This window comes from Schistocerca serialis, chromosome 11 (assembly GCF_023864345.2).
Source record: "Schistocerca serialis cubense isolate TAMUIC-IGC-003099 chromosome 11, iqSchSeri2.2, whole genome shotgun sequence".
Classification (NCBI taxonomy): Eukaryota; Metazoa; Arthropoda; class Insecta; order Orthoptera; family Acrididae; genus Schistocerca; species Schistocerca serialis.
In genome coordinates, this window is record NC_064648.1 from 151,723,640 (window position 1) to 151,751,637 (window position 27,998).

The window sequence follows — 27,998 nt, forward strand, 5'->3', positions numbered from 1 at the left end:
TGATAATGAGTGTTTACAACCTGTCGCCACTCGCGGCATGGCTTGCTTTTGTGCGCGCTACCGCTGCTTACAATTAAAGAAAAAAAGAGAGGAATCGTCTCATTAGCGAAACAATGGCAAGAGACTGCTATTTGTTGTTACTTAACACTGCTGCTTTCTTTGATAATGATCAACAAGAACCAATTAATAGACTGCATATGATTGAAGATGTTCTGAACGAGAGTTTAGCGAAAATTTTTCTCCGTTTGGAAATCTTTGCAGACGCCTCTTTAGTACATTACATTCTGCATAGAAATTAGTCATCTTAGATTCAAAAATGTAGTCAATTGCCGTGCTTCATTTCTGACTGTATCACTATTACTCATAAGAATAATATGAATATAAACATGACATGATATGTTTATTCTTCCGCGTTTGCTGTTGTCTCTATCTAGTTTTGTAGTTTATTAGGCAGACAGAATTTAAATGAGATAGCAGCAAACACGAAAGAATACATGGCAAAATGTTTATATTCGTATTATTCTTATGGTGAAGAGAATAGTGCATGTGATTCACAATTCATAAAAGTTCCTATTAGCAACCATCTTTTCTCACAGGTAGGAAAAAATTCAGAACATAGAGTTGGCCATATTGCCAAACATCCCTAACAGTCTTGCCAGTCGGATTTTCGTAGTACATTGAAACACCGCAACATTCAAAGATGAACAATACGGAATTTGTATTTGCTTCGATGGATAATGTTTGAAAATGCAGTGGTCGAAACTCGGGGCGGAGGAAAAAAAAAAGCTTGTCTTCCACCCTTTTTTTTTTCCAATTTATTTATTGATGCAGAGGGTTTGGCGCTAGTATTTATCTTTGTGCCTGCAATGCATGCCTGTTGAGTATAGATTTAAGTGTCAGGAAGTCGTTTCTGAAAGTATTTGTATGGAGTGTAGCCATGTATGGAAGTGAAACATGGACAATAAATAGTTTGGACAAGAAGAGAACAGAAGCTTTTGAAATGTGGTGCTACAGAAGAACGTTGAAGATTAGGTGGGTAGATCACATAACTAATGAGGAGGTATTGAATAGGATTGGGGAAAAGAGAAGTTTGTGGCACAACTTGACTAGAAGAAGGGATCGGTTGGTAGGACATGTCCTAAGGCATCAAGTGATCACAAATTTAGCATTGGAGGGCAGTGTCGAGGGTAAAAATCGTAGAAGGAGACCGAGAGATGAATACACTAAGCAGATTCAGAAGGATGTAGGTTGCAGTAGGTACTGGGAGATGAAGGAGCTTGCCCAGGATAGATTAGCATGGAGAGCTGCATCAAACCAGTCTCAGGACTGAAGACCACAACAACAACAACATGCATGCCTGTGTAGCGCTACATATATTCGACAGCAGAAGTTAGTTGTGGCGGCACCTACCAACATTTTTCAGAACTTCCGCTTACTTTGCACTTGATTCTCCTTCTAAGCTGCAGGCAGTTTTTTGGATTACAAAAACCGGAAAAAAAGTGCGGCTTAGATTCGAGTAAATACGGTTAGTCAGAAATACTGTTAAAAAGAAGATTTCTACATACAGATTTGAGGGAGTGGAAGCCACATTTCACTTCACAGAAAAGATTTGTAACAAGAAAGAAAGCTGCTCCTGGAACTGCAAAATTGAAGTTCTAAAACTGTGATCAAACCAGAGGCAACGTGTGCATCAGAGACGCTTACTCCTAACACGAGACATTATAGGAGAAGTGAGTAGTAAAATACTGGGAAATAACAAGAAAATCTTTACAGGAGTTAAAGATGGAATACATCTCCCAAAACACAGTGCAGAGAGCTCCTGCCAGATCTGTTGTTACACTGCCAATGTGTAGAATCTGACTGCTGGGACAACTAGTAAGAATGGACTCGAACAGCTTCATCAGACAGCCTCATGCAGTCTTCAAAAATGTTATTAACTGACCCAAACTAATGCAAACAAACAAAAAAAGTGTTAAGGGATTAGGACCACCAGTTTTACAGAGCTGAGATGCAATCTCGATGAAAACGAGAGGAGGGCCAAACAGCAGATATGGATAGAACAACAGAAACGAACTCAGTTATTGGTCTTCCTTTTAGCACAGTATTCTTTAATTACTTATTTGAGAAAGAAAAAGATTAACATTTTATTTTGTTTATTTCAAGAGGTAAATTAATTTGGAAATAAAAAATGCACTGCCTGACAATAAAAGTGAAGCACCCTGAAATATGGTCAGCTGTCAGTGGGACATAATATAAGTATACCATGGTGGCTATGTAAACAATTTGAGTTGTGGAATCGTACAGAGTTTGAAAGGGGCCTCACTGTGGCTCTCTACTTGGCCAGCTGGTCGAATCCCACAGTGACGGATGTGACAGTGGCCGATGTTGAACTGCACGAGATACGAGGATAAGCATTTTTGTCACCTCGGACTCGGTCGACCACATTTGAGCACCGTGAGGTCTGATTGCTGTATTGTGCACCGAGCACCTCGTAACCCCTTCACGTCAGCACTCGTCATTTGAGAACGAGTAATGGGCTTCCGACATCATTCTTTGCCATTGTGCCGTGCATTTGAAGTGGTGACATTAACAGACAGTGCAGAATTCTGACAAATGGCATCACATTGCATTCGTCGATGCACTCTCCCGGGAGACTGGCATCGGTGAATGTGGTAGCAATCTGAGGAGACGAGCTGATCTTCCAATGTTTCAGAGAAGCACAGGGGCATTACTCCTGTCATCGTGGTGTAGGGAACCGTCGGGTATGACCCGGTAGTGATTGAGGGAAGCCTAATGGCACCGTGCTACATTACATTCTCAATCTCTGTGTGTTATGCCTCGTGCACGTGTTTCCGCTTGTGAAAGAGTATCGTACTGTCATTTTTCAATAGGACAACGCTTATCCACATACGGTACGTTTGTCTGTGAACTGTCTGCGTTGTGTCGAGGTACTTCCGTGGCCGGGAAGATCCCCAGATCTGTCACCAGTAGATCTAGCTCGGACGCTAACCCGGTCCCAGTGCCAGCATCCGATACATTGAGGACCAGTTGTGACACGTGCGGGCCAGTTTGCCTCAGGAGAACTTAACAACAGCTTTGACACCTTTCCCAACCGAGTCTGCACACGCATCCAGGCTAGATCGAGTTCAATGTTGTACTGACAAGTGGGCCAAAACTTTGTATATTTGACTCAATTTTATCATCGCCGAAATAACATACTGTACCCTCTCGACCAGTAATCTTATTTTTTATTTCTTCTTCCCCTACTGGGTGCTTCTTTACTTTTTCAGTCAGCATGTAAAATTATAAGACAGAATTCGTATCCAGTAATTTACACACTCTCTCTCTCTCTCTCTCTCTCTCTCTGTCTCTTTCGCTCACTCACTTTCTTTTCCTCCAGTAGCAGGTTCAGTGACCATCAGAAATCTAACATGAAAAAAATTTACAATGTAGGAAAAGATAGACAGCTACTTATTATAAAGATGACATGCTGAGTTGCTGACGGGTGCAATTAAGACACTTACCCATAAGCTTTTGGCCACAGCCTTCATGAGAAAAAGAGATCTAACATTCTGCATGGTGTCTGTCTGTTCTAAGTCGTGTCTCCCTACCACTTTCGTGCAATGATGCTCTGAGTGTGTTTTTTAGGGAATTGACTAGTTTGAACCTGGGACCTGTTGCTGGTAAGGAGACGCCAGACCACACATGACATGTAGAGTTCAGAAGAGTTCAGTGAGACTAGCGATGATATAATCAAATACTTAATGATTTCAGCGTCAGCTCCACTGCACTCCCTGTAAAAGAATCTTAATACTAACTAAATTTAGTGGAAGGGGTTCAAGGCTTTCCTATTTTTAGTTAGCTGGTAAAATAATGTCGAATAAGCAGCTAAGTTTACCATTGGAATTTTTCTTCTAAGAAACAAAACATAGGAAAAATTTTAATACAGGATGATAAAAACCAACTGCGTTCAACAAAAATGTGAACGAATATTCCCTGAATGGGTTTCCAGGTTCTATAATGGATTAAAGGATGACCTACGCCATATCACGTCCATAATTTAGGTTTCAATTAAGTTTCATAAGAGAGGAAACTATCGAAACTGGTCTACAGTCACCCTCAATTATCTTTAATTACTTATTTAACTTGTCGTTAATTACAGTGACTGATGTGGCTTCTCAATAATTATATAACAGAAAAATCATAACGTTTCAGATTTTAACTTCAAGTAGCAAATGTGAATACCCCGAAGTTTAATTGACGATCGACACTAGTATTATGCAAAAAGGGAATGTAACAGATGAGACTTCTGCAGTTCTGAGTGAAGCCTTATGCACTCTTATGCGGCATGACGTGCGTTCATTACCTTGTCGGTGGTTAGGCAGCGTCAGGGAGCAGTGGGCGGCACAGCTCCACACACCTCGCCGTCTCGGTAGCAACTCTCTCGAACTTCTCCTTACTACTGTTTACCGAAGTTGGTTTAAGAAAAAGGTATCTGGCTGCGTTTTCAAGTGACCAATCAGCGTCTCAATGTTAAGCTCCGCCTACAAAAATTCTGTCTATCCAGCGAGAAACGCTGTACTTTTCGTGGTGGGGCAATGTTTTTAATGTTTGCTATGTAACAGAGGCGCGTGTAGTCTCACGCTAAAACTTGCAGCTGGTGTGACCCCTTTTAGTGTTATCATAAGATCTATACTGTTCTTGCCGGCCAGAGTGGCCGAGCGGTTCTAGGTGCTACAGTTTGGCACCGCGCGACCGCTACGATTGCAGGTTCGAATCCTGCCTCGGGCATGGATATGTGTGGTGGCCTTAGGTTAGTTAGGTTTAAGTAGTTCTAGGGGACTGATGACCTCAAAAGTTAAGTCCCGTAGTGCTCAGAGCCATTTGAACCAATACTGTTCTTCTGGAGGGCTCTATCTTTTAACATGGGCTGCGGGACGGACCTCTTGGCGGTCGGCCGACGATGCGGGTGTCCCATTGTTCCGCTCTTATCGTAGGGCCTTCTAGCCTACACGGTTCTGCTCTCGGCTTCTGTTCTCGTTTCTCCCCTCGGAACTGCGTCTGTCTCACGGTGGGAAGGTACGACATGCATTTAGGCATTCTTGTGTTAGTCTGTGGTATTACATTTGCTCACTCGTTGATTGTATTACTTTGGTTAATTTAATGTCAGGATTTATTCAGAGCTGTGTGACATATTGCCGGATTTGCTATCATGTCAGGGTTTTCATGGAAGATGTTGGATTTGCCTGACACCTTACAGAGAAATGCACACCATTCATTCGCACAATCAAGCACACCTCGTGCACACAAGACCGCCATCTCCGGCAGCTCGGGCTACAATGCAGCTATCACGTAGGATGGAAACACCGATCCCACATGGAAGTTGCATTGTGGCTCGAGCTGCCGGAGTTGGCGGTCGTGTGTGATTGAATGTGTGTGTTTGCCTTTTTATGGCGAAGGCTGTGGCCGAAAGCTTATGTATAAGTGTCTCTTAATTGTGCCTGTCCGCAACTTATTGTGTCTTATTGTATCTTTTCGTATGTTGTTAATGTAATGTAATTAGATAGAATAAAAAATCTACTCACCAAGTGGTGGCAGAACACACATGTAAAAGATAGTTATAATTAGGCATGCTTTCAGAGCCAGTGGCTTCTTCAGGTAGAAGGGTTGAAGGGGAAGGAAGAGGAGTGAAGTAAAAGGCCTGGAGAGCTCTAGGAAAAGCGTTGGATTTCAGAAAAGACACCCAGAACTGCGAAATACTGATTGTTGGAAACTGCATTTGACAAGATTTGAATACCTGATAGCTTAAAGGTGGAATACAGGGTAATATGCAAGACAGAGATAACTGCTAAAATATTGTACAAGAGTCAATAAGAGTTAGAAGCTAGGTGCATTATACATAACAGAGGCGGGAGGGAGATGGCGAAAAACAGACAGCTAAGAAAATGAAAGGTGTAGAAAAGAGTAGTTATTGCGAAGAAATGCTATTGCAGAAGAAATTAATGTAAATGTGGCCGGATGGATGGCAAGAACAAGGACACGGTGTAGCACTAGTCCCCACCTGCGGAGTTCCAATAAACTGGTGTCTGGAGGAAGAATCCAGTTGGCGCATGTGGTGAAACAGGCACCGAGGTCAAGACTGTCATATTGTACAGCAGGATATTGTGTGTTGCCAGTATACACCCTCTGCCTATGCCCATTCATCCTAACTGATAAGTTGGTGGTAGTCATGTCAATGTAAAAGGCCGAACAGTGTTTACATAACAGCCGGTATATGACGTGTTGTTTCACAGGTGTGTCTCCATTCGATAGTATATGTTTTGTGAGTTATAGGGCTGCTATAGGTGGCGGTAGGCGGGTGCCTAGGGCAAGTCTTGCATTGTGGACGGTCACAGGGGTAGAAGCCGTGGTGTAGGGAGATGGTAGCAAAAGGAGCATAGGGTCTGACAAGAATATTGCGGAGATTGGGAGGGCGATGAAAAGCTATTCTAGGTGTGGTGGGTAAGATTTCAGAGAGAATGGATCTCATTTCAGGGTATGATTTTAAGAAGTCATGGTCTTGTCAAAGTAGCTTATCAATACATTCCAGACCAGGATAATGCTGTGTGTGCCATGGTGTGCTCTGAACTTGTTTTCTGGAGGGATCAGCAGTACCAGGATTGGAAGTGATGGCCTGGGAAATCAATTTTTGAACTAGGCTAGTGGGGTAATTACGTCCAGTGAAGGCTGAGATGAGAATGGTGGTGTATTGCAGTAAAGTGTCTGCATCTGAACAAATTTCTTCACAGTAACTACTCCTCTCTTCATTTTGTTTTAGTTTTCTATGTCTTTTATTTCTTTTTTGCTTTCCCCTTCCACCTCTGTTACGTATAATGCACCTAGCTTCTCACGCCTATTAACTCGTATACAATGTTTTAGCAATTATCTCTGTCTTGCATATTACCCTGTCTTCAACCTTTAAACACCCAGGTTATCTAATCTTCTGCGGTGCAGTCCCCGACAATCGGTCTTTTCTTCTCATCCCATCTCGTAAGCCTCACCTGACCCATTGTTCCGAATGACTTTTCGGAAATCTACACCTTTTCCTAGAGCTCTCTCCTTCACCCCTCTTCCTACCCCTTCAACCCTTCTGGGTGAAGGAGCCACTGGCTCCAAAAGCTTGCTAATTATAGCCGTATTCTGCTTGGTGAGTAGATTTTATTATCCATCCAGTTACATTATATTGTCAAAACTCGATTATTTACATACATTGTTGATATTCCAACCTGAAGTTTTCATTGTTTGAGGGGAAAAAAAACATTGATTGCAGTTACTTTTTCATCATAAAATGTAATTTTTATTTCTTTTTTCTCCGCTCTCTCTCTCTCTCTCTCTCTCTCTCTCTCTCTCTCTCTCTCTCTCTCTCTCTCTTTCTTCTCTTCTAGTATATAAATGTGTTTCCCTTGTCTCTGCTACTCACTGCTCAACAGAGCTGATTAACATGTCTATTCCTTTCTTACAAAATTCTTCCATTCTTCCAATAAATACAAGAAAAAGATTCACAGTGGTTATTGTTAAAAAACCAAAGAACATAACCTATGCAGTATCATGAAGTCTTCCTCTTAAACATCCTCGGGCTGAGCAACAGGGGACCCCAGCAGCCAGTGTACAGTGCACAGCAGTTGACTCCCAGTCAGCAGAGCAGTCATTTGCCCCACTTGAAATAATAATAATAATAATAAAGCAGAGTCAAATCCTGTTGAAAGAAAATTAAACAGATTGAATGATAGAGTGTTAGAACACAAAATGTATGTACCAGCTGTTAAGTTTCTGAGCCTTGTGATAAAGTGTGTGCCTGGAAACTGAGAGGTTGTGGGATTGAATCGCAGTCGGACCACAGGAGTTTTCAGTCTGCCTGTTCAGATTCCATGTTAAACTGTGGGTGTCTTTGCTCCCTTCGATAAGTGGGATCGATTAGGGACGCACGAGTTGCCGAAATGCAGTCCAATTGAAAGACGTTCGCCACACCATTGAGACACATCAAATTATCATTATCGCTCAATTTTACCCTGCAGATATGAAGTGTAGCTAAATGTGACACACAACCTGGGATTGCACCAGCAATAGGAGAATAAATGTTTGTGTCAACAGTTCTTTGACAGTTGGAAGTTACCTCTAGGAGGCAAAGTGTGTAGTACTGCTGATAGATACGTATAGTAGTTAGATTGAAAATACCTCTTCAGTTGTCTTCGGTGAATGTTTCAAGAATTGGAAATTAGAAGTGTCACGTTTTCTACAATATTCATTACCCATACCCCTATTCTTTCAAACCTAGCAATCATCATTTAAACAATTCTGATGGAGTAAATGAAAATAGTTTCTCAAGGCTATACATGTTCGTAAAGCCACAACACAAGTGATATTATATCTTAACAAAAAATATCTGGTTGGTTTACTTTTTGCCACGGGGAACAAAATATGCTATGTATTTAAAAACTTTTATAGCATACATGTTGACTGTACATTGGCCAGAAAGTAACTGATTACAGCACTAATGTCAACATTAAAGTTTTAACAAATGCATTTTTCTTCGTTATTACTAATTGTCAGTGCAGATAATGTTGTGTGACATCAGGCCAGTTTACGTGAAGAACAGCTGTTGGCTTGTGCTTGTTTTCTGTGTCTCGTGCAACAAAGAAAACAAATTACAAACAAATTGTAGTTTTTAGGGTTCCGTGCACCAGCTGATAAAAAATAAACCCTTATAGGATCACTTTGGTGTCCATCTGTTTGTCTATCTTTGTTTCAAAACTCCTATTTTTCATGAATGTGTGTAGGTATCAAGTTGAATATTATGTCAGGTACTAAGATCTACAGTCCCTTAGTGGTGTAAAAATTTAAGCTTCTAAGCCAGTGCAGTCAAAAGATGGAGCCATATATATCACAGATTTTGATACTTTCAAAACCATTTTTTCAAACCTATATAGATGAACTATGTATATATACATCTCAGGACTGGTGATCTAGTGGTAGGAACTGTGAGACAGGGGATCGAATCTTGGTCGGACTTTGGATTTTTCAGCCCTCATTTTAACCTTGCCCTCATCTCTTGACCATGTGAGGAGTTTCCAGAAACATTATTTGGTTTGGCTTCCACATATTAGACTTAAGGTTTATCCAATGGGGTAACCGAGTCTGGGGAACTGGTTGGATAACTGCAGTAGGTTAGGAGCACACACACCACCGAAGTGGCATTATTTAGTAAGACTTGCACCAGGCCTTTGAGCCACACCAAGTTGTTTTTGTTGTTGTTGTTGTTGTCGTCGTCGTCGTCGTCGTCGTCATCATCATCATCATCGTGTCCTCCCTCTGTCGGAGAAGTTCCGGGACAGATTTCTTTAAGACGATCCTAGTTCCTATAGAAGTAGTCCCCTTGGCTATCTATACACAGTTGCCATCATTTCTGAAGGTCTTGGAAGCAAGCAGGGAAATCATCTGTGATGCTTGTGAGCTCATTTGTCACAGCCCATTGGATGTCTGTGATATCTCAGTGAAGCTTTCGTTTCAGTCACCTTTTCACTCGTGTAAACAAGAAACAATTGCAATCACCTGACTAGGTGAATATGCTAGATGTGGGACGGCAGTAACAGAATGTCTGGCCAGATACTTGGTAGCAGATAAAGCAGTATGGCGTCTTGCATTGTCATGCAGTAAGAACCAGTCCTGCAAATGCCACAAATCAAGGTGGCAGTGTTGAATTGCTTGTTGTAAACATTTCAAGACTTAAGTGTAAACAGTTCAGTTCGCTTTTTGTAAACAGTTCAGTTTGCTGTTTGTAAACAGTTCGGTTCACTGTTTGATCTGGAGGAACATACTCATGGTGAACTAATCATTTACTGTCAGAGAATGCGATCAACATTGTCTTTGTTCTTGAAGGTTGTCATTTCACTTTTTTGAAGGCTGCCGATTGAAGACTCTGTCATCAGTGCTTTGACACCTTGTGTGAGAATCATATTGGTAGCACCAACTTTCATCACCAGCAGTTATCATTGACAGAAACGTGGGATCACATGTGGCTCTATCTATTAGATCAGCAGAAATTCTCCACCTTTCCCCTTTCTGTTCATCTGGTAGTGTGTGAGGGATAAGTTTTGCATTAAGTTTCCATTTCCGTAAATCTGCACGTAAAACAGTATGATGCAAATCATGACTCAAATTATCGTAAAACAGTATGACGCAAATCAGGATTCAAATTAAGTTGTTCAGATATCGTACAATTAGTTACGTGATGGTATTCTTCCAGCGATTGCCTTACATGCTTCATGTTGTATCCTCTCTTCTGCTTGACTCCTTCGTCGTCATCGGTGGTGGTTGTGGTTTGTTTGGTTCTCTATTCTTTCTTCTTTGCGTGCTCGGCAAATCCTCAGGGTCGTATGTTCGAGGAAGTGGGGAAGGGGAACATCTTATTCACGTTTCGAAATTATGATATACAACAAAACATTAAGAACTTCCAATCTATAGCCTTTGTTCGAGTATGGCAGGAAATGAAAAAAAATAAGTATCACTGTTTTGACAGAAGTGATATCGTTGCTGCAAAATTGTAGTGTCTACAGTTGGTCGTCTACTGAAATGAGAAGCAACAGATGAATTGTCTTTTCATGTAACTGTAGTTTATTGGAGTCTCGATTTGGCTAAAAAAAAAAAAATCTCATTCATTCAGAACTCAATCATAATTAATGCCAAATTTTATAGTGTTCGCCTGTGTGTGTATGGGATTTACAATGTATAACTCCGTTCCAACTACACGTAACCCAAGACTGTTGATACGTTGCTATGCAACCATACAATCAAATCTAATTCCCGAAATTTGTCTTTTGTCTCGTGAATTGATTATCTTTCGTAATAGTTAGTTAAAAGTCAGTTCAGAATCGTATGCTTTCTCAAAACAACTTCCGATCTAATTATTAACGTTAATAATTCTTCGTTTTAAACGAAGTCTACATTGATGCTGTAGCGCGATCCCTTGTAACATACATCGCGCCTTGCCGATAAAATCCACAAGCTGTGACCTTTATTTGGACAGCTAGCGTATTCCTTTTTGTTTCCCTCTCTCTCGTCCTTTTACTACTCAAAGGACTCAATAATTAATTAAAATTGCCCTCTACGCAATCAGTTAGGACCAAAACACGGAATTCACTTATCGCGCACCGGAGTAACTTGATAGAATGCTAACATCTCTGTCTTTATCAAAGAAAAAATATACTTCTTCATTGTCAAGTCTGTGTCCAATCACTATTATATCACTGTGAATATGATATAATAGTCACATAATTTTAATCAAATCATACACAATTATTTCAGTAGCTTTTCAAATAAATAATCAAATGAAAAACCACAAATATTACTATTGGGGTACATGCAATACCTTTCGATATATCAAAAAATTTTGATTAAGTGTGACATCACACATTAACATTTTCTGTTACTCTACAACCCAAGCATTCCTCGGAATCGAAACTTCGCTGTTAAATTACTTTCGGAGCATTTCTTACTTTGACCACGATTGACATCTGAGGTAAGGTTACAACATCTGCATCAGTATATGCTGTAGACAGGTGACCTGCTCTGGGATTTGTCTTGCACTGAATCTCTGCCTTCACGAAACCTTTTTTGCCGCTTGAAAACATGTCTCCTTGAAAGCGCCTTGCCTGCTTATGCGTGCTTAATCATTGTCCACATTTCACTAGGAGTTTTCTCGAGCTTAATGCAGAACTTGATGTTCACTCTTTGCTCACAAACAGCATACATTGTCATAACTGGTATGCCAAGAACCCAAACAGTGTGTTGCTAAGCACACTCCTGCCACCTAGTGAGTTTGCACAGAAACGTGGCCAAGGTCATTTCGAGGACACATACATACTGGTTAAAATAAATCATCATTTGTTCTTCTTACTATTGCAAACTCGGAAATAAAAAAAAAAATTAAAAAAATAAAAAAATTAAAAAAAAAAAACTGTCCTGAACTTTCCTGACAAAGTGAGTGTATGTATTTATATATAATTAAGATTGTACGGAATCCTGAGAGTGTGAGTTCTCATGCACTTATATAAGTGCGATGAGAACTCACACTCTGAGGATTCCAAGGGAAACATTCCACGTGGGAAAAATATATCTAAAAACAAAAATGATGTAACTTACTAAAGGAAAGTGCTGGCATGTTGATAGACACACAAGCAAACACAAACATACACACAAAATTCAAGCTTTCGCAACCAACGGTTGCTTCATCAGGAAAGAGGGAAGGTGAGGGAAAGACGAAAGGATGTGGGTTTTAAGGGAGAGGGTAATCCCGGGAGCGGAAAGACTTACCTCAGGGGGAAAAAAGGGCAGTTATACACTCGCGCGCGCGCGCCCACACACACACACACACACACACACACACACACACACACACACACACACACACACACACACACCTATCCATCCGCACGTACACAGACACAAGCTGACATAATTATTATATTCATATATGTAGAGGGAAACATTCCACGTGGGAAATATATATCTAAAAACAAAGATGCTGTAACTTACCAAACAAAAGCATTGGTATGTTGATAGAGACAATATCGAAGACAAACACACACACACACAAATTTCAAGCTTTCGCAACCCACGGTTGCTTCATCAGGAAGGAGAGGGAAAGACGAAAGGATGTGGGTTTTAAGGAAGAGGGTAAGGAGTCATTCCAATCCCGGGAGCGGAAAGACTTACCTTAGGGGGAAAAAGGGACAGGTACACACACACACACACACACACACACAGGTCTGCTTCTGTCTTGATATGTGCGGATGGATACCTGTCCCTGTCGCTTTCTCGTTTGGTAAGTCACAGCATCTTTTGTCCCACGTGGAATGTTTCCCTCTATTTTATATATATTACACACACTATATTATATAGTAATCAACATGCATATACAACATACTTTTCCATAATTGGTGGATGCGAAAAAATCCACAGTGATACAACCCAAATTCTGTATCACTACAAGCACTAACAGTTACTTCCTCCGGGAAAAGTAAGGGACAGGTTGAAGTAGATGAAAGAGAAGCAGGTCACTCGGAGCCCACGAGGTAGCGAGGAGTAGCGTAGACAAAGACGAAAAGAGAGGGAGGAGGGCTGTTGTCAGAGTAGTAGGAGGAGATCAGAGATGGTACATTGGTAAGTGCTGTGCCAGCTTCAGTCCAGAGGTGATGAGAGAGACTCAGAAGTGCAATTAAGAACACAGCAATTGGAATTAGGAGGTGACAAGAAAAATGTTTCTGTTTAGCCAATATCAGACACCTAAAATAGATGCCAGAAAACAAAATTAAATTGAAACAAATGAGCCGTCGGTCACAATTTTTAGTATTATTAACCAGGCTGCGGATTGGGCATTGCCGATTTAGCCACCGCTACCTGTTGTCCGGTGTCCCTGCCCCGCAGTGCCCGTGGCCATCCGTTGACGGTGCGCCATGTTTCATTGTCCTGTCCCCGTTTTATTCACTCTCTTGTTGTCCTATGTCTGCCGTCTACCTTACAGGAACTTTTAGCTGATGATGCTCGAGCAGCTGCTCGTGTCCTTCGTTTGATTACATTGACGGACGTGTCCAAAAAGATCTAACTCTTTTATTTTGTTTCTCTGCATCTTTGAAAGTACTTTCTGATGTTGCCCCCTTGCGTTTTTCTACGCTATTAGTGCACTAACGTTTGTGAGTGGGCACTAATGACCTTAGTAGTTGAGCGTCCTAAACAAAACAAAACAAAAAAAGAATGTAAACGTTTAAAGTGACCTATAACATAATTACAAATTTATGGAAAAAGAATTTTTTTATATAAAAGTGTAAATAGTGACTAACAATACAAGACAGCGACAGCGACAGTACATACATGTCACATATGGAATAAATGACAGGCCAGAAGGGCTTTAGTCACAATTTATTTATTTTTTTTTTTTTTTTTAATTAAACAATGCATGAAGGTGAGCCCCTATGGGCTGCTCATATCTGTACAGCCACAGGTTGCAACCTGTGGCTTTCATGCATTTAAAAAAAATTGTGTCTAAAGCCCTTCTGGCCTGTTATTTATTGTATATGTGACATGTAAGTGATGTCTCTGTCTTGTATTGTTAGTCAGTACTTCTTCTTTTATATAAAAAATTTCTTTTCCTATAAATTTGTAATTATGTTATAGGCTACTTTAAATGTTTAGATTCTAATGAAGGCACTCTCAAAAGTGTTGAAACCTGGTTAATAAGACTAAAAATTGTGACCGAGGGCTCATCTATTTCAATTTTAATTTGTAAAAGGTCACTGAACGAAGCAGCCATGTTCAAAACAATAATAAATTCTTAGAAATTTTAATAAAAGGTCTATAGTGTTTGCAAACAGTGGTGCAGGAATGGACATGACTTACATGAAGTTCCTTAATGAGGAACGGTGTGTGTGTGTGTGTGTGTGTGTGTGTGTGTGTGTGTGTGTGTGTGTGTGTGTGCGCGCACGCACGCGCACGCTTGCCCAACCACACCCTCACCCCTACACCCACCCATCTTTGTAGCAGGTTGTCACAGGACTAAGGCATTTTATGGTGAATTGATTTCAGGGATGGAGTGGTGATGCCAAACCAGGTGACGACACGCAACCTGAGCATGGCGGTTTCGGAATGCTTCTGGAAGATGGTGCGTGAGACTGTGGAGCAGCAGGCAGATGCCTTCAAGGCGACGCGCTTCAACCTGGAGACTGAGTGGAAGAACAACTTCCCCAGGTACGGACCACGTGGGATGTCTGTGCGAAATCTCTGATGTGCATGAATCTTCGTGGCAGTGCACTTACTTTAACCAGTAGTAATTTTGTAAAAACATGTTGACAGTCTAATAGTACTAAAATTTCTAGTGATGCTGATATTGACAACTTGCTTGAAACATTCAGAAATGTAAATCTAGCACCTAAGAAAATGCGGTTTTTATCACCAGCACAAAAAAAACACCCGGATTAAATGTACTGTAAACTGAGTGTCGGAATTCGAGAATCTTCAGTCGGAATTCGAGAATCTTCAGAGTGATCTCTGCAAGACTTGAGTTATCTAGTGTAGACAGTGTTCTTACTGGAGAACAATATTTATCTTAGATGCACCACTCCAGAATGTAGGAAAAATGTATAAACAAATGAACATGTATATTTATATCAGTATAGTGGCACACACATGTTGAGCTGTGCTCTTGAATTACTTCATATGTTTATCACTCTCTGTGCCCTAAGGAAGCAGCCATTTCGGTAGGTTGTGAGTGACAATCGATAGGTACCTACAGCTTTCTCATTGCAGCTGGCTGCAGCGATATTTGCTAGAAGATGGCACTGTGTTCAGAAAAGAAAAACAGTTGTAAGGGGCAGAGATAAGAGATAGCAGAAATGTCGCAGGAATGGCAGAAAGTGTGGTCCAGTTAAAGAAAATTCGTATAAAACTTTTGTTGTTGTTTTGAAATAAGGTATAGCTGCATAATACCTATACCTGAACATTTGTTTATGTGTAAATGATGGAAAAAGGATTTGTAATGAAAATGACAAAGCAACAAAAGATTTTCTAAGATATACAGTTGTAGATACGATGAAAAGTGTCAGATAGTATGGACCGTACAACAAAATATAGGTTTCTAAATTAAAAAAGTGTCATTTGGTTCCCAAATAAATTACTCCATTTAAATATTAAATGTACATGATAATAAACAAACATCTAAACTTGTCCACTGAACCTGACACAGCGCATTAAACTTATGGGCTGAGGATTTCTGGAAAACAGTTCTGGGCGCTTCTTCATTCAGGTTTGACAGAAATTTTTACTTGTCACTTTTTTTTTCTCTGTTAAACCGGTGAGACAGTTTTTAAATTTTCTGCCAAATGATAAGCCAACTTTTGAAACTCAGTCTTAGCCAGCAGCATTAAGTAGGAATCAAAACTGCTCCTGTGCTACAAGCAGTTCTTCATACTTTTCTTAAAATGTTGGTTTGGAAAACCCACACATAAGGGATCATAGATATCTGCTGATTCCCTAAAATCATTTTGCTTTCCTTTACATGTTATGTTATGTTAATCGGGGACCTAGAAATGACGGACAGGCTCCGTCCCTGCCGCAGTCGCAGTGGACCGCAACCCCATGGCGACTACCGCAGTCCACTTCACCCCTCCGCTGCCCCACACTGAACCTAGGGTTATTGTGCGGTTCGGCCCCCGGTGGACCCCAGCCAGGGAACGTCTCACGCCAGACGAGTGTAACCCCTATGTTTGCGTGGTAGAGTAATGGTGGTGTACGCATACGTGGAGAACTTGTTTGCGCAGCAATCGCCGACACAGTGTAGCTGAGGCAGAATAAGGGGAACCAGCCCACGTTTGCCGAGGCAGATGGAAAACCGCCTAAAAACCATCCACAGACTCGCTGGCTCACCGGACCTCGACACAAATCCGCCATGTGGATTTGTGCCATGAACCCACACACCTTCCTGCCCGGAAAGCTGTGCGTTAGACCGCACAGCCAACCGGGCGGACTTCCTTTACATGTACAGGGTGGTTCAAAAAGGGCGCTGTTTTTGATACCTCAAAGTATGAAGTTTATTTTTACAAGAAACAGAAACAAAATACATAGATATGTTCTTCTAGCCTTCCAATTTTGTGTAGGAAAAATGTGAGGCATACGACCACCTCTACTGTGCTGACATGCAAGAACTCTGTCCATGAAATTCACTATGACTACAAGACAAGTTTTCACATCCATTTTGTTGGCAACTCATCATATTTCCTCCTCCAAGTCATGGATGTTTTGGGGTGTATTGGTATGCACCGTTGACTTAAGATGACCACAAATGGCGGAGTGATATCTGTGCTTTCTTCCGAGCACTGCACGTTTGCCATTTTGCGGCAAACCTGAGAAACACCAAGTGGCTCCTACTTGTCACAGGCACGTACTAACCACTGTTCCTCTACTTGTAATTGAAATTGGAAAGGTTCAAATTCAGCAATGTAGGAAAAGACAGAGTGCTACTACCATAAAGAAGACACGTCAGGTTGCAGACAGGCACGATTAAAAGGTGGAAATTTGTCAGTACATTCACTGAAGATACTCCTCAAGTGCAATATTGACTCGTAACTGGTGATTGTCGGTCCAGAGTAGAGAACCGTCGTCAGACTCATACGGAAATGGCTGTTCCCGTCGCAGTCCGGTAAGTAATGACTAGGGTCCGGATTTTAATTACCTTAAAAACAGTAAAATATGCAAGCATTTATGACCTAAAACTTACATAAGCATGACATTAAAAAATAAAATATGACTTAATAGAAGTTTATTTAAAGCGTTCTTGTTTGTTTATAATTTTTTATTCACCATAAAGTAATACAAAATTCACTTCTCAGAATATTGTAAGTATAGTTCTTTCTTTCTGTAGGGTTTATGGTTAATTTGCACATATTTTTTGAATGTCTGAATGTTTTATTTTCTAAACCCAAAGTACAGTGAAAAAATCATCTATCGAAACAGTGAAACAAAGTTTTTATTTCTACATAGTATTTAAAGCATTTCACATTATTTAATACCGTGTCAATCTTCAGTATCTGCAAAGTTGCACTGGATCACAAGGTGCATTTTCAGGTTGTACACTGTCAAAGATCTACGGTTGTCGCTGAGGATAGTTTTGTACCTGGAAAAGCTCCTCTCCACTTCACAAGACGTCACTGGTGTGTATTTGAAGGCAGCCAGATCACTGGAGTTAAGCTTCGTTTCAGTATCTTCAAATGTTGCGGCATTCCCTGAAAGACTGTCACTAATTTTGCACAGTGTAGAATATCCAGGATTCCATTGGAGAACACTTTGCCATTTGGTTTTCAATTTGTCAGCCACATGACCATAAGCTCGACCCAACTCCCTCTGCACATGTTACCCAATACTCAGGGCCTCACATAGCTGAGTGCTAACAGCTTCCAGTCGTCTGATGGCTTTTGGTATCACGGAAAAATTGGCGTAGATATATACCAAGTTTTGAGACAGTGTATCTGTAAAAACTTCTTTCACAATTTTGATAGCACTTGATTCATTGCTATCAAGATCACAGAAGATTGTCTTTATTTGGGTGTAGTTGGTGCAGTAATACTCACAAGGGAACCTCCCCATCGCACTCCCCTCAGATTTAGTTATAAGATGGCACAGTGGATAGGTCTTGAAAAACAGAACACAGATCAATCGAGAAAACAGGAAGAAGTTGTGTGCAACTATGAAAAAAATAAGCAAAATATACTAACTGAGAAGTCCATGTGGAAGATAGGCAACATTAAGGACCATGTGAGATAAGGAGGGCTGTGGTCCCGTGGTTAGCGTAAGCGGCTGTGGAATGAGAGGTCCTTGGTTCAAGTCTTCACTCGAGTAAAAATTTTAATTTTTTATTTTCAGACAATTATTATCTGTCCGTCCGTTATGTTTTCATCACTTTTATCGAGTGATTATCACATCCACAAGAAAACCTAAATTGGGCAAAGGTAGAAGAATCTTTTTACCCATTCGCCAAGTGTACAAGTTAGGTGGGTCGACAACATATTCCTGTCATGTGACGCACATGCCGTCACCAGTGTCGTATAGAATATATCAGACGTGTTTTCTTGTGGAGGAATCGGTTGACCTATGACCTTGCGATCATATGTTTTCAGTTCCCACTGGAGAGGCACGTCCTTTCGCCTACTAATCGCATGGTTTTATGATGTGGTCACAAAACACAGACACTAAACTTCTTACAGTGAATAGAGACGTCAATGAACGAACAGACAGATCATAACTTTGCGAAGATAAAAAAAAGTAAACTTTTCACTAGAGGAAGGACTTGATCCAAGGACCTCTCATACCGCAGCCACTCACGCTAACCACAGGACCACGGCGCTCCTTGGCACATACTCTCCTTGATGTTGGCTATCTTGCGCATGGACTACTCACTGTATATTTTGCTAATTTTTTTCATAGTTCCACGCAACTTCTTCCTGTTTTCTTGACTGATCTGTGTTCCGTTTTTCAAGCCCTATCCACTATGCCAACTTATAACTAAATCTGAGGGGGGTGCGATGGGGAGGTTCCCTTGTCAGCAGCATTAAGCCAAGAACCCCATCATGTAAGAACAGGTTAGGTGGGAGGGGGGTTGAAGGTACTTGTTCCTTGAATTTCTGCACCCGTAGCAGAGCCTTCACATAGATTTTATTGCCACAGGAAATTAATTTGTCCATGTCAGGGTAATTTGATTGCACCTCTTCGGCAGCTCTGTGCAGCGCATGTGGCTTACACCATACTGGGGTAGAGAATCTGAAGCCCTTTGGCTGCTTTAGCCGTATATGAAGCACCATCTGTTACAAGCAGCAAAATGTTCTCTCTTTCACACCATCCGACTACAGTAGCTTCAGAAAGTTGTCAAACAAAATAGCAATCATCGAATTGTTTACTCTATTGAGAGCTTCACACGTTAATAGGAACATATCTCCAGGGCCATCAGCTTTTAGAATACCAACAACAACATTTGCAATATATCGCCCACTAATATCTGTAGTTTCATCAATTGACAGCCAGACCTTTTGCTCAGCAATAGTAATTCGTATTTTGTTGAGCACGTCATTGTGGCATACGGATAAATAGTTCTTTCTCAGTGTAGATTCATCTGGAACTGGATGTGTTGTGTACTTCTCCAAGAACCGTCTGAAGTGTGGATTCTTCAGCTTTTCCAATGGGATGTTGCAGGACACCATCATCTCACACAAATCCTTGCAGAATGATTGCACGGTTGACAATTGACCTGTCTGTTCAAATAACAGCATTTGCCTGCTGTTATTTTCAGCACTCCGTTTCACACAGCTGCTGTGTGTTTAGCGTTATTACAGTGTTGTTGCAAATTAAAGCGCTTTTCTGCACTAATTTTAACTTCACACAGTTTACAAAAAATATTATCCCATCAGTACTAAAGAACTTCTCTCCAAATTCTCGAACATATCCTTGCAACTTCACGCTGTCGGAGCACTTTGCTTTAGGCATGTTGAACAAGGCAATGGCTGTATTCAAACTGGTTACTGGGAACACCTGTGTGACTGCGATGATTACTACGGCAGAAGCCGCCTTTGTTGGCTCTTAGAGCGTATTGTCGACTCTGCACAACAATGTTTTGTGTTCGCGAAACGACTGTTGTGGTGCAACGAATTTCTGCTACGGTCCTGAGAAATAAAGGTGTGTACTAATTTATCTGCTCATCTTTCATAATAGCACGTCAAATATTGTCTCGTGAGCAACATATTCATTTTCTTATTCGTGCGTCCCTTAAGATACAAGAAAAACGATATGTGCATTTTTGGCAAAAGTTGACGGAAATATGACCTATTATATTAAAAGTTAGCCACAATATGACCTATTACTAAAATTTGTTGAAATATGACTTTATATACACAATAAAAATACATTTTTCAACACTAAAATGCCTAGATTTGTGTATAAATTGTTCTAAAATTCACCCTATAGTTTAGAAAAAAGTATGACTTGTCATTAAAATGTGGGCCGTAGTAATGACCGAACACTGTTCCCAGGTTGCGCGAGCTGGACCGGGACGAGCTATTCGAGAAGGCGCGTGGTGAGATCCTGGACGAGGTGATCAACCTGAGCCAGGTGCCGCCTCGTCGCTGGGAGGAGCTGCTGATGCGCAAGCTCTGGGAGAAGGTGTCGACACACGTCTTCGAGAACATCTACCTGCCCGCCGCCCAGACCGGCAACCAAGGTGCGTGTCATTCTGGTTCAGGTGTTGTACACTCCAGTTTCTTTTATGTTTAATTTCCCTGTCAGTGTGGATTATTATTTTTTGTTTATATTGTTGCTAGAAAAAGAGATTGGAGATAATCGGGCCGTATATTTTTATAATTGTACAGGATGGAACAATGGAAACGTGTTTTTCACAGTTAAATAATTGAAATCTGGTTTTATTGGGGAGGGGAGGGGGAATGGGAGAACTCAAATTCAGTAATAGTAGTTTTATTACATTTTTTAAATCTACGTACCTTAATTAGGGTCAGAAAATAATGTCATTGAGATGATGTCCTTCTTGCTGGACACAAATTTGGGTCCTATGCTGAAAGCTATGTATGGCTGTTTCCGACATTTCGTTCGGCACAACTCCAGGTTCCTGACAACTGGAAATCTTGAGGTAACCAATTGTGCAGGGCTTGTTCATGTACATTCTTAATTTCATGCATCCCACAAAAAGAAGTCAGAGTGATAGACCAGGTGAACACGGGGGGCTGAGGAACGTCGGCATTTGTGAAATTGTGTGTCCTGGGAACATCTGTCGAATCGGTTCCGTTAATACTCTCACTGTGTGAGCTGTGGCACCCTCCTGTTGTAGGTTCATTTCTCTTGTGTTCACTATACGCCTTTCGAGTTCTGGGTGAAGAAAGTTGTTTAATGCTTCAATATAACACGCAGATGTCACAGTAACTGCAGTTCCTCCATCTTCAAAAAAAGTAAGGCCCAACAATACCTGTCTCGGAGGTACTGCACCACACCTTTACTTCTGAGCTGTGGAGGGGTATTTGGTGTAGTTCGTGTGGGTTCTCCAACACCCAGTGCCTATAGTTCTGTATGTTGACATAAACGTCCAGGTGAAAATGAGCCTCGTCACTCACAAATACTGGAACATCTGCATCTTCCAAAAGAGTAGTGTCCATTATGCCACAAAACTGTGTTCGTAAATATTTTGGGTAAATCAGTATGCATCTGATTTCATTTACCTGTGTTTTGATTCCATTTTCCTTGGTGGTTTCACTCAAGCTGTGGAAATTATTTGATTTTACCACAGTTCATCTCTGTGAATTTTGGAGCTTGTTTCTTGTAGGGCTCATATTCTGACATTTGAAAAGATAATCTGGAGACACTTTTTCTTTATTGTTAACCTGCCTCTGCCTAAGGTGAGGATTGATTTCTGTTTGTGCTTTCTTTTAACACTCTCTCAAGGAAACAGTTGGATTGTGAAAATATCTGAGAATTTTCTTATAAATGTAACCTTGTACTTTGTGTCTGTATTGTGATTGAAGAGTTTTCACATCTAGACCACCTTCTTTTAATATTTGGAATAGTGATTCTCGTTCAACTGTGTAATAGACTTTTATGAAACAACCAATTTACTACAAATTCCCTGATGCCTTGGGATGAGCTTTAGACTGCAGATTTTCTCTGGACACAAGTGCCCTGGTCTGAATCCTGCCTGATATTCTCAAATTCTCGATTCATGTTGTTTCTGTGTTATATCAAGAAGACACTGGGATAGTTTTGTGTGCACCTGATACTACTGAGATTCTTCAGTAGTTATTTATGTCTACTCTCTCTCCCTTCTTGTGTAACTAGAGAATTAAGGAATTTTTCCTATCTTCTGGGTTTTATTATGTTTGCATAATGTCTTGCATGAAACAAATAAATCCGCTTTACTTAAATTTTTTACCTCGATAAAACTTAAGATATAATTTCATCAAAACTAAGAATTACCTCCTTTTTAAATTTCGTTAGTGACTTTGATTGGGTCTTTTGTGATATTCAAACTTAAACCAATAAACTGTGCTGGAAGGCTAAACTGTCTGACCATCTTTTAATAGTTAGTGCCCCAGGAAGAGGATATTTCAGTATGCCATGCTTTATAAGATATACTGTGTTGAAGTCGTGGCCCTCGCAATGTGCTGAGGTGGGAAGTACACCATTCATTCATACCCACTTGTTGCTGACATTTAAGAAAAGAAACCTCAACCACTCTCTTAAATTCTTTTATTTTAAACAACCAAACATTATACCAGATCAGCAATCATGTACATCTTTATTCTTTTGCCTAAGTTCTGTTATTTATCTTTCCTTAATTTCCAATTGTTGGCACAAATGTGCATTGTCAAATTTGCAGCACTATCTGTCAAAAAATAAATTAGTGCATTTACAAGCATCTACCCATTTCTGTTTTGTCTCATTTTTGTGAGGAAGTACATGAAACTTGATTCCTAACTTTATTCATTGTCTGCAGTGGTTAGCATAATTGTAATTACACAACAAACCGCTATTTTTCACTGAAAACAATGAAGAATATACACTGAGAATTTTAATAAAATTCAGTTCAGATCACAATAATTTTGAGGAGTCATTGTTAAAGCTCGTTATTGTGCACAAACTGTGTGATCCCTATTTTGTATTCCTGTAACTGTGGCATTAGGGAAGTGTGTTGGGACCCGTGCTGTTCATGTTTTACTTTAATGAAGTGATATGTAATATTAATCATAACCAAAGACATTTTTGTGGTGATGCTGTTAACTGCAATGGAGTAACTTCTGCAAAAAGCTGCACAAATATTCAGTCAGATTTTGATAAGATTTCAAAGTGGCGCGAAGATTGGCGGCTTGCATTAAATGTTCAGAAATATAAAATTGTGCTCTTCGTAAACCAAAAGCATCTATATTACTAGGACTTTATCCTGGAACACAGTACCAGTTGCAATATAGACACAGCAAAAATTTGATTTTGAATATTTTGCATAATTATTGACCAAATTTAAAAATTTTGAATGCCATCACAATCTACTCGTTAAGATGAATAAACTTATATTAAAAGTTTAACATGGTAATTTGAAAACTGTTTGGTTGTGTTGAGGTAACTTAACATACAGCGTGGAAATATGCAGACTCGTTCATCCAGTATTTGGGAATGAGAGGACTTAGTGAACCCTGTCAGACTCTGCACATAATTTCAAACCTTTGTTAAACTTTTTCTCAGTGACACCTCCCACAAAACAACAAAAGGAAAAAAGATTATCACTTACCATGTTTTCACTGTTTATGCAGTCAAACTCCAGCATCAGGCATAACAATTAATTTCTCACTACCACTACTAATTTTACCCACATCACACTTTACATGCAGTATGTACGTATATCACTGAATGTACCGGCATAATTATATCATTTTACAACACACAGTTTGAGAAATATGACACCGTAAATGTTGAGATGAGCTTGGGAGGGGGAAGGGGGAGGGACTAACTGCTTCTTAAAGTGAAGCACAAATTACTCTGTTTATGTTCATCCATTGTTTCATAATGAGAGCATTTAGCAAGTAGCAACAACCTATAAGCATAAGTTCAAATCTTTCCTAAACATTTTCTTGCTTACATGCTTTAAACGCAAATATTTAACACATTACCTCATTTGTAAAGAAGCTGTTTTATACATTGTAGTTTGATTCTTTTAAGAATCAGGGGTAGTATACTATGACCTCAATATCAGTGAGTTGCAAATCCAGTGCTCCAACTCATACAAATGCCTGGATGTAACAGTAATGAAAAGGATAGATTACTACTCAAAATATAGCTGAGATTGTGAGTCGCAGATAGGTGCAACCAAAAGACTGAAACAATTAAGCTTTCGACCAAAAGGCCTTCATCAGAATTGGACAGTGTACATAGGTACGTTTGCATGCGCACGTGCGCACACATGCACATGCACGCGCATATGCGTATTCATTTCACATACTTGTGACCACAGTCTCTGGCTCCTGAGGCCAGGCAGCAAGCAGCAGCGCATGGGGTGGGAGCTAGGAGGTGGCTGGGATAGGGAGGTAGAAGGAGGCTGGGACAGGGAGGGAGAGCAAGAGAAGGGTGAGGATGGGGAAAACGCTGCTTGTGGGAGCATACAGGGATGCGGGGGGGGGGGGGGGGGGGGGGGGGGGGGGGGCAGCTAGGTGCAGTCAGGATGTTAGAAGGAGGGCTTGGGGGGGAGGGGGGATGGCAGCCAGCAGAAAGAGAGAAATAAAGATTGTGGGTCTGTTGGTGGAATAAAGGGCTGGAATCGGAACAGGGAAGGGGATAGGTGAGTAAAGGATAATGACTAACAAAGGTAGAGGCCAGGAGGGTTATGGGAACACAGGATATATTGCAGGAAGAATTCCCACCTGCACGATTCAGGAAATCTGGTATTCATCCAGAGGATCTGGATGGCATAGGCTGTGAAGCAGTCACTGAAATAACTTAAACAGTTGCCACCCACTCCATATCAAAGAAACCCTTCCATACATCCTAGCCACCTGTGGCTGTTGCATCTGTATTGACAAGCAGTCTCTCTCAAAACATTCTGAGGGGTCTCACTGAGGCCTTCACAGACTGTGATTGCCCTATCAGTCCTGTACAGAAACAGATCTTGTGTGCCTTATTTCTCCAGTCACCCACACCCCACCCCCACTTCACCTCCCAAAGTCCCACCATCTGGCCACAGAGGAACATTCCCCTTATGCCTCGTTATTGGTACCACCTCCAGCTGAATGACATTCTCTGCCAGGGTTTTGACTACCTCTCATAGTGCCCTGGAATGAGGAATGTCCTACTCACTACCCTCCCCTCCCCTTCCCACAATGATATTCCACTGCCCACCAAACCTACACTATATCCTTGTCCATCCCAACACAACCCCTGCTTCCAACCCCTTGCCTCGTGGCTCATATCACAGAAATAGACGTAGATGCAAGACCTGTCCCATAAATTCGCCCACCACCACCTACTCCAATCTGGTCACAAGCGTCACCTGTCCCATCAGAGGCAGGGCTGCCTGTGAAACCAGTCGTGTGATCTGCAAGCTAAGCTGCAACCGATGTGCTACATGCTGTGTGGGTATGACAACTGTTAAGCTGTCTGTCTGCACGAATGGCCACTGTCAAACTGTGTCTGAGAAACAGCTGGATCTTCAACTTGCCGAGCACCCTGCTCGACACGACATTCTGTATTACAGTGAGTGCTTCACAGTCTCTGCCGTCTTGGTCCTTCCCTCAAACACCAGCTTTTCGGAATTGTGCAGGTGTGAATGGTGTCTACTAATCGTATATTCCTCAACCTTCATCGGTCATTGTCCTTTACAGACCTGTCGCTTCCCTGTTGCCACTACAGCACTGCACAGCCCTCTATTTTACCAAGACACCCACAGTCTGTTTTACTTCTCTCCTTTTCTCCTGTCCCAGAAGGTGGCATACTTGAAATCATTGGCAGAATTCTGGGAAATGCAATCAGTCCACAAAGGAAATCATTCACAAAACACTTACGCTACTTACCCTGGAATACTGCTAAAGTGTGTTGGAACCGTAAGAGATAGATCTGTTTTAAAGCCAATGTTGAAAAAATTATTTTTCTCTTACTGAACTTTATTAGTTAATGTGCTTTAATTATTAGGTTTTGTTTTTGTTGTCGGCACAATGCTTCTTGAGGTGAATTTTTCCTTGCAGAACAGGTTTTGGGCTTCAAATTTAGTTCTATGACCTCTTTTAAATGAAATGCAACTATATGTTTACTCCTTTTCTCCACATTTCTTAATAATCTTCACTGATAATCACAACTAGTTGTCAATTTCTTGACTTTTCTGGAAGATTCTGGAACATACTCAAATATTCTAGAAGGAACATTGTGGCCAGTCCCAGTCACTTTGGCACTCGATTCCAAGCTTCGTTCCTTCCCATCTGAAGTCCATTAGTATGATGGCCTCTTTTGACACCCAGATGTTCAAAGCAAACCTTCTTCATGGATGGGGCATAGATGACTACAGGACCATATAATACCCGTGGGGCTGCGGGAGTGTGTGGCGGAGTAATAGCCGCACGCACTGACAAACCACACTTAGATATATTATGTTGTCATGAACAAATGCCCTCTTCAGACACCCAAATCTTCATGACTATCCCTTGCAGTTCCAAAATGAAACCTTCTTCATGCATGGGGGATGGAGGATTACCAGACCATATGACCCCCATGATGCTGCAAAATTTGCTTGCTATGTTTTGGCAACACACACACACACACACACACACACACACACACACACACTCACACACACACACACACACACACACACACACACACACACAACACCATTTCAGTGGTCGATATTAATGCTGATATTAATCTTTGATGATGGTGGTGGTGGTGGTGGTGATGGTGGTGGTGATGATGATGATGACAACAGTCAATGTTTCTTGTTGCAGAAAAGCACAAAATATGTGTGATAATCTTAAAATTACATTAATGAAAAGAACTGTTTCTTATACACAGTTTTTTGGTTCAGGTGTGAATGTTACATTAATAATATTTGCATTGTAAACAAATAAATTCATTATGTGTGAGAAATTTTATTGGCTTGTGAAGTGAAATAAATGAATGTATCATGTTCTGTACTAATCACCGAGAGTGTACCACTAGTTCCGTGACAATAGGGCCAACAGGGGTATTGGACTTACGCAAAGAAAGACAGCACAAATGAGCGAAGGTTTGTTTGACTCGTTGGAGAGTATCACAAAGAAGCTGAAAAAAATGAAAGGGTAAACGCAAACTTTCACGTGAAAGCCAGCTTACAAACTATTAACAACCCGGTTTGAGTGAGGGGTATAGAAATGTTCTAAAATCCCCTTCGTGCTGCTTACGTAGGGATCACAGAGACAGCAGGGTGCACACAGGCATCTAAGCAGACATTCTTTTCACACTGTGTACGCGAATTGAACTGGTAGATCCACTAATGGCTTACAAATAGTGCAAAGTACCCTCTGCCGTGCCCTTCGAAGTGGTTTGCAGAGTACAGACACGGGCGTATCGTTTCGCCTTACTGACGGAACATTCGATCTGCAGGCACGTTCAACACGACGGTGGACATCCGACTGCGGCAGTGGGCGGACCAGCAGCTGCCGCAGAAGTCGGTGGAGGCCGGCTGGGAGGTGCTGAGCGACGAGTTCCAGGCCTTCATGCAGGCGGCGAGCCGCAGCAAGGACCACGACGACATCTTCGACAGCCTCAAGGCGGCCGTGGTGGCCGACGCCATGCAGCGCCACTCCTGGGAGGCCAAGGTAGGCCGTCCGCCCGAGGTGCTCTCTCTACGGCAGCTGCAGTCGTCGTCATCTCCCGTTCGCTTCACCTAGGTAGCGAGTGGCGGAGGCTCGGGA

General features: G+C 41.2%; 1 protein-coding gene across 3 annotated transcripts in view; it reads left to right on the top strand.

Moving 5' to 3' along the window:
* LOC126426882 (dynamin-like 120 kDa protein, mitochondrial) overlaps positions 1 to 27,998 on the top strand; it is a 200,116-nt gene that overhangs the window by 129,875 nt on the left and 42,243 nt on the right. For all 3 annotated transcript variants that reach the window (XM_050088928.1, XM_050088929.1, XM_050088930.1), the window contains 3 exons: positions 14,617 to 14,778; positions 20,601 to 20,788; positions 27,688 to 27,902. In XM_050088928.1, coding sequence (XP_049944885.1) covers positions 14,617 to 14,778; positions 20,601 to 20,788; positions 27,688 to 27,902 — 565 coding nt within the window. The remainder of the gene's footprint in view (positions 1 to 14,616; positions 14,779 to 20,600; positions 20,789 to 27,687; positions 27,903 to 27,998) is intronic.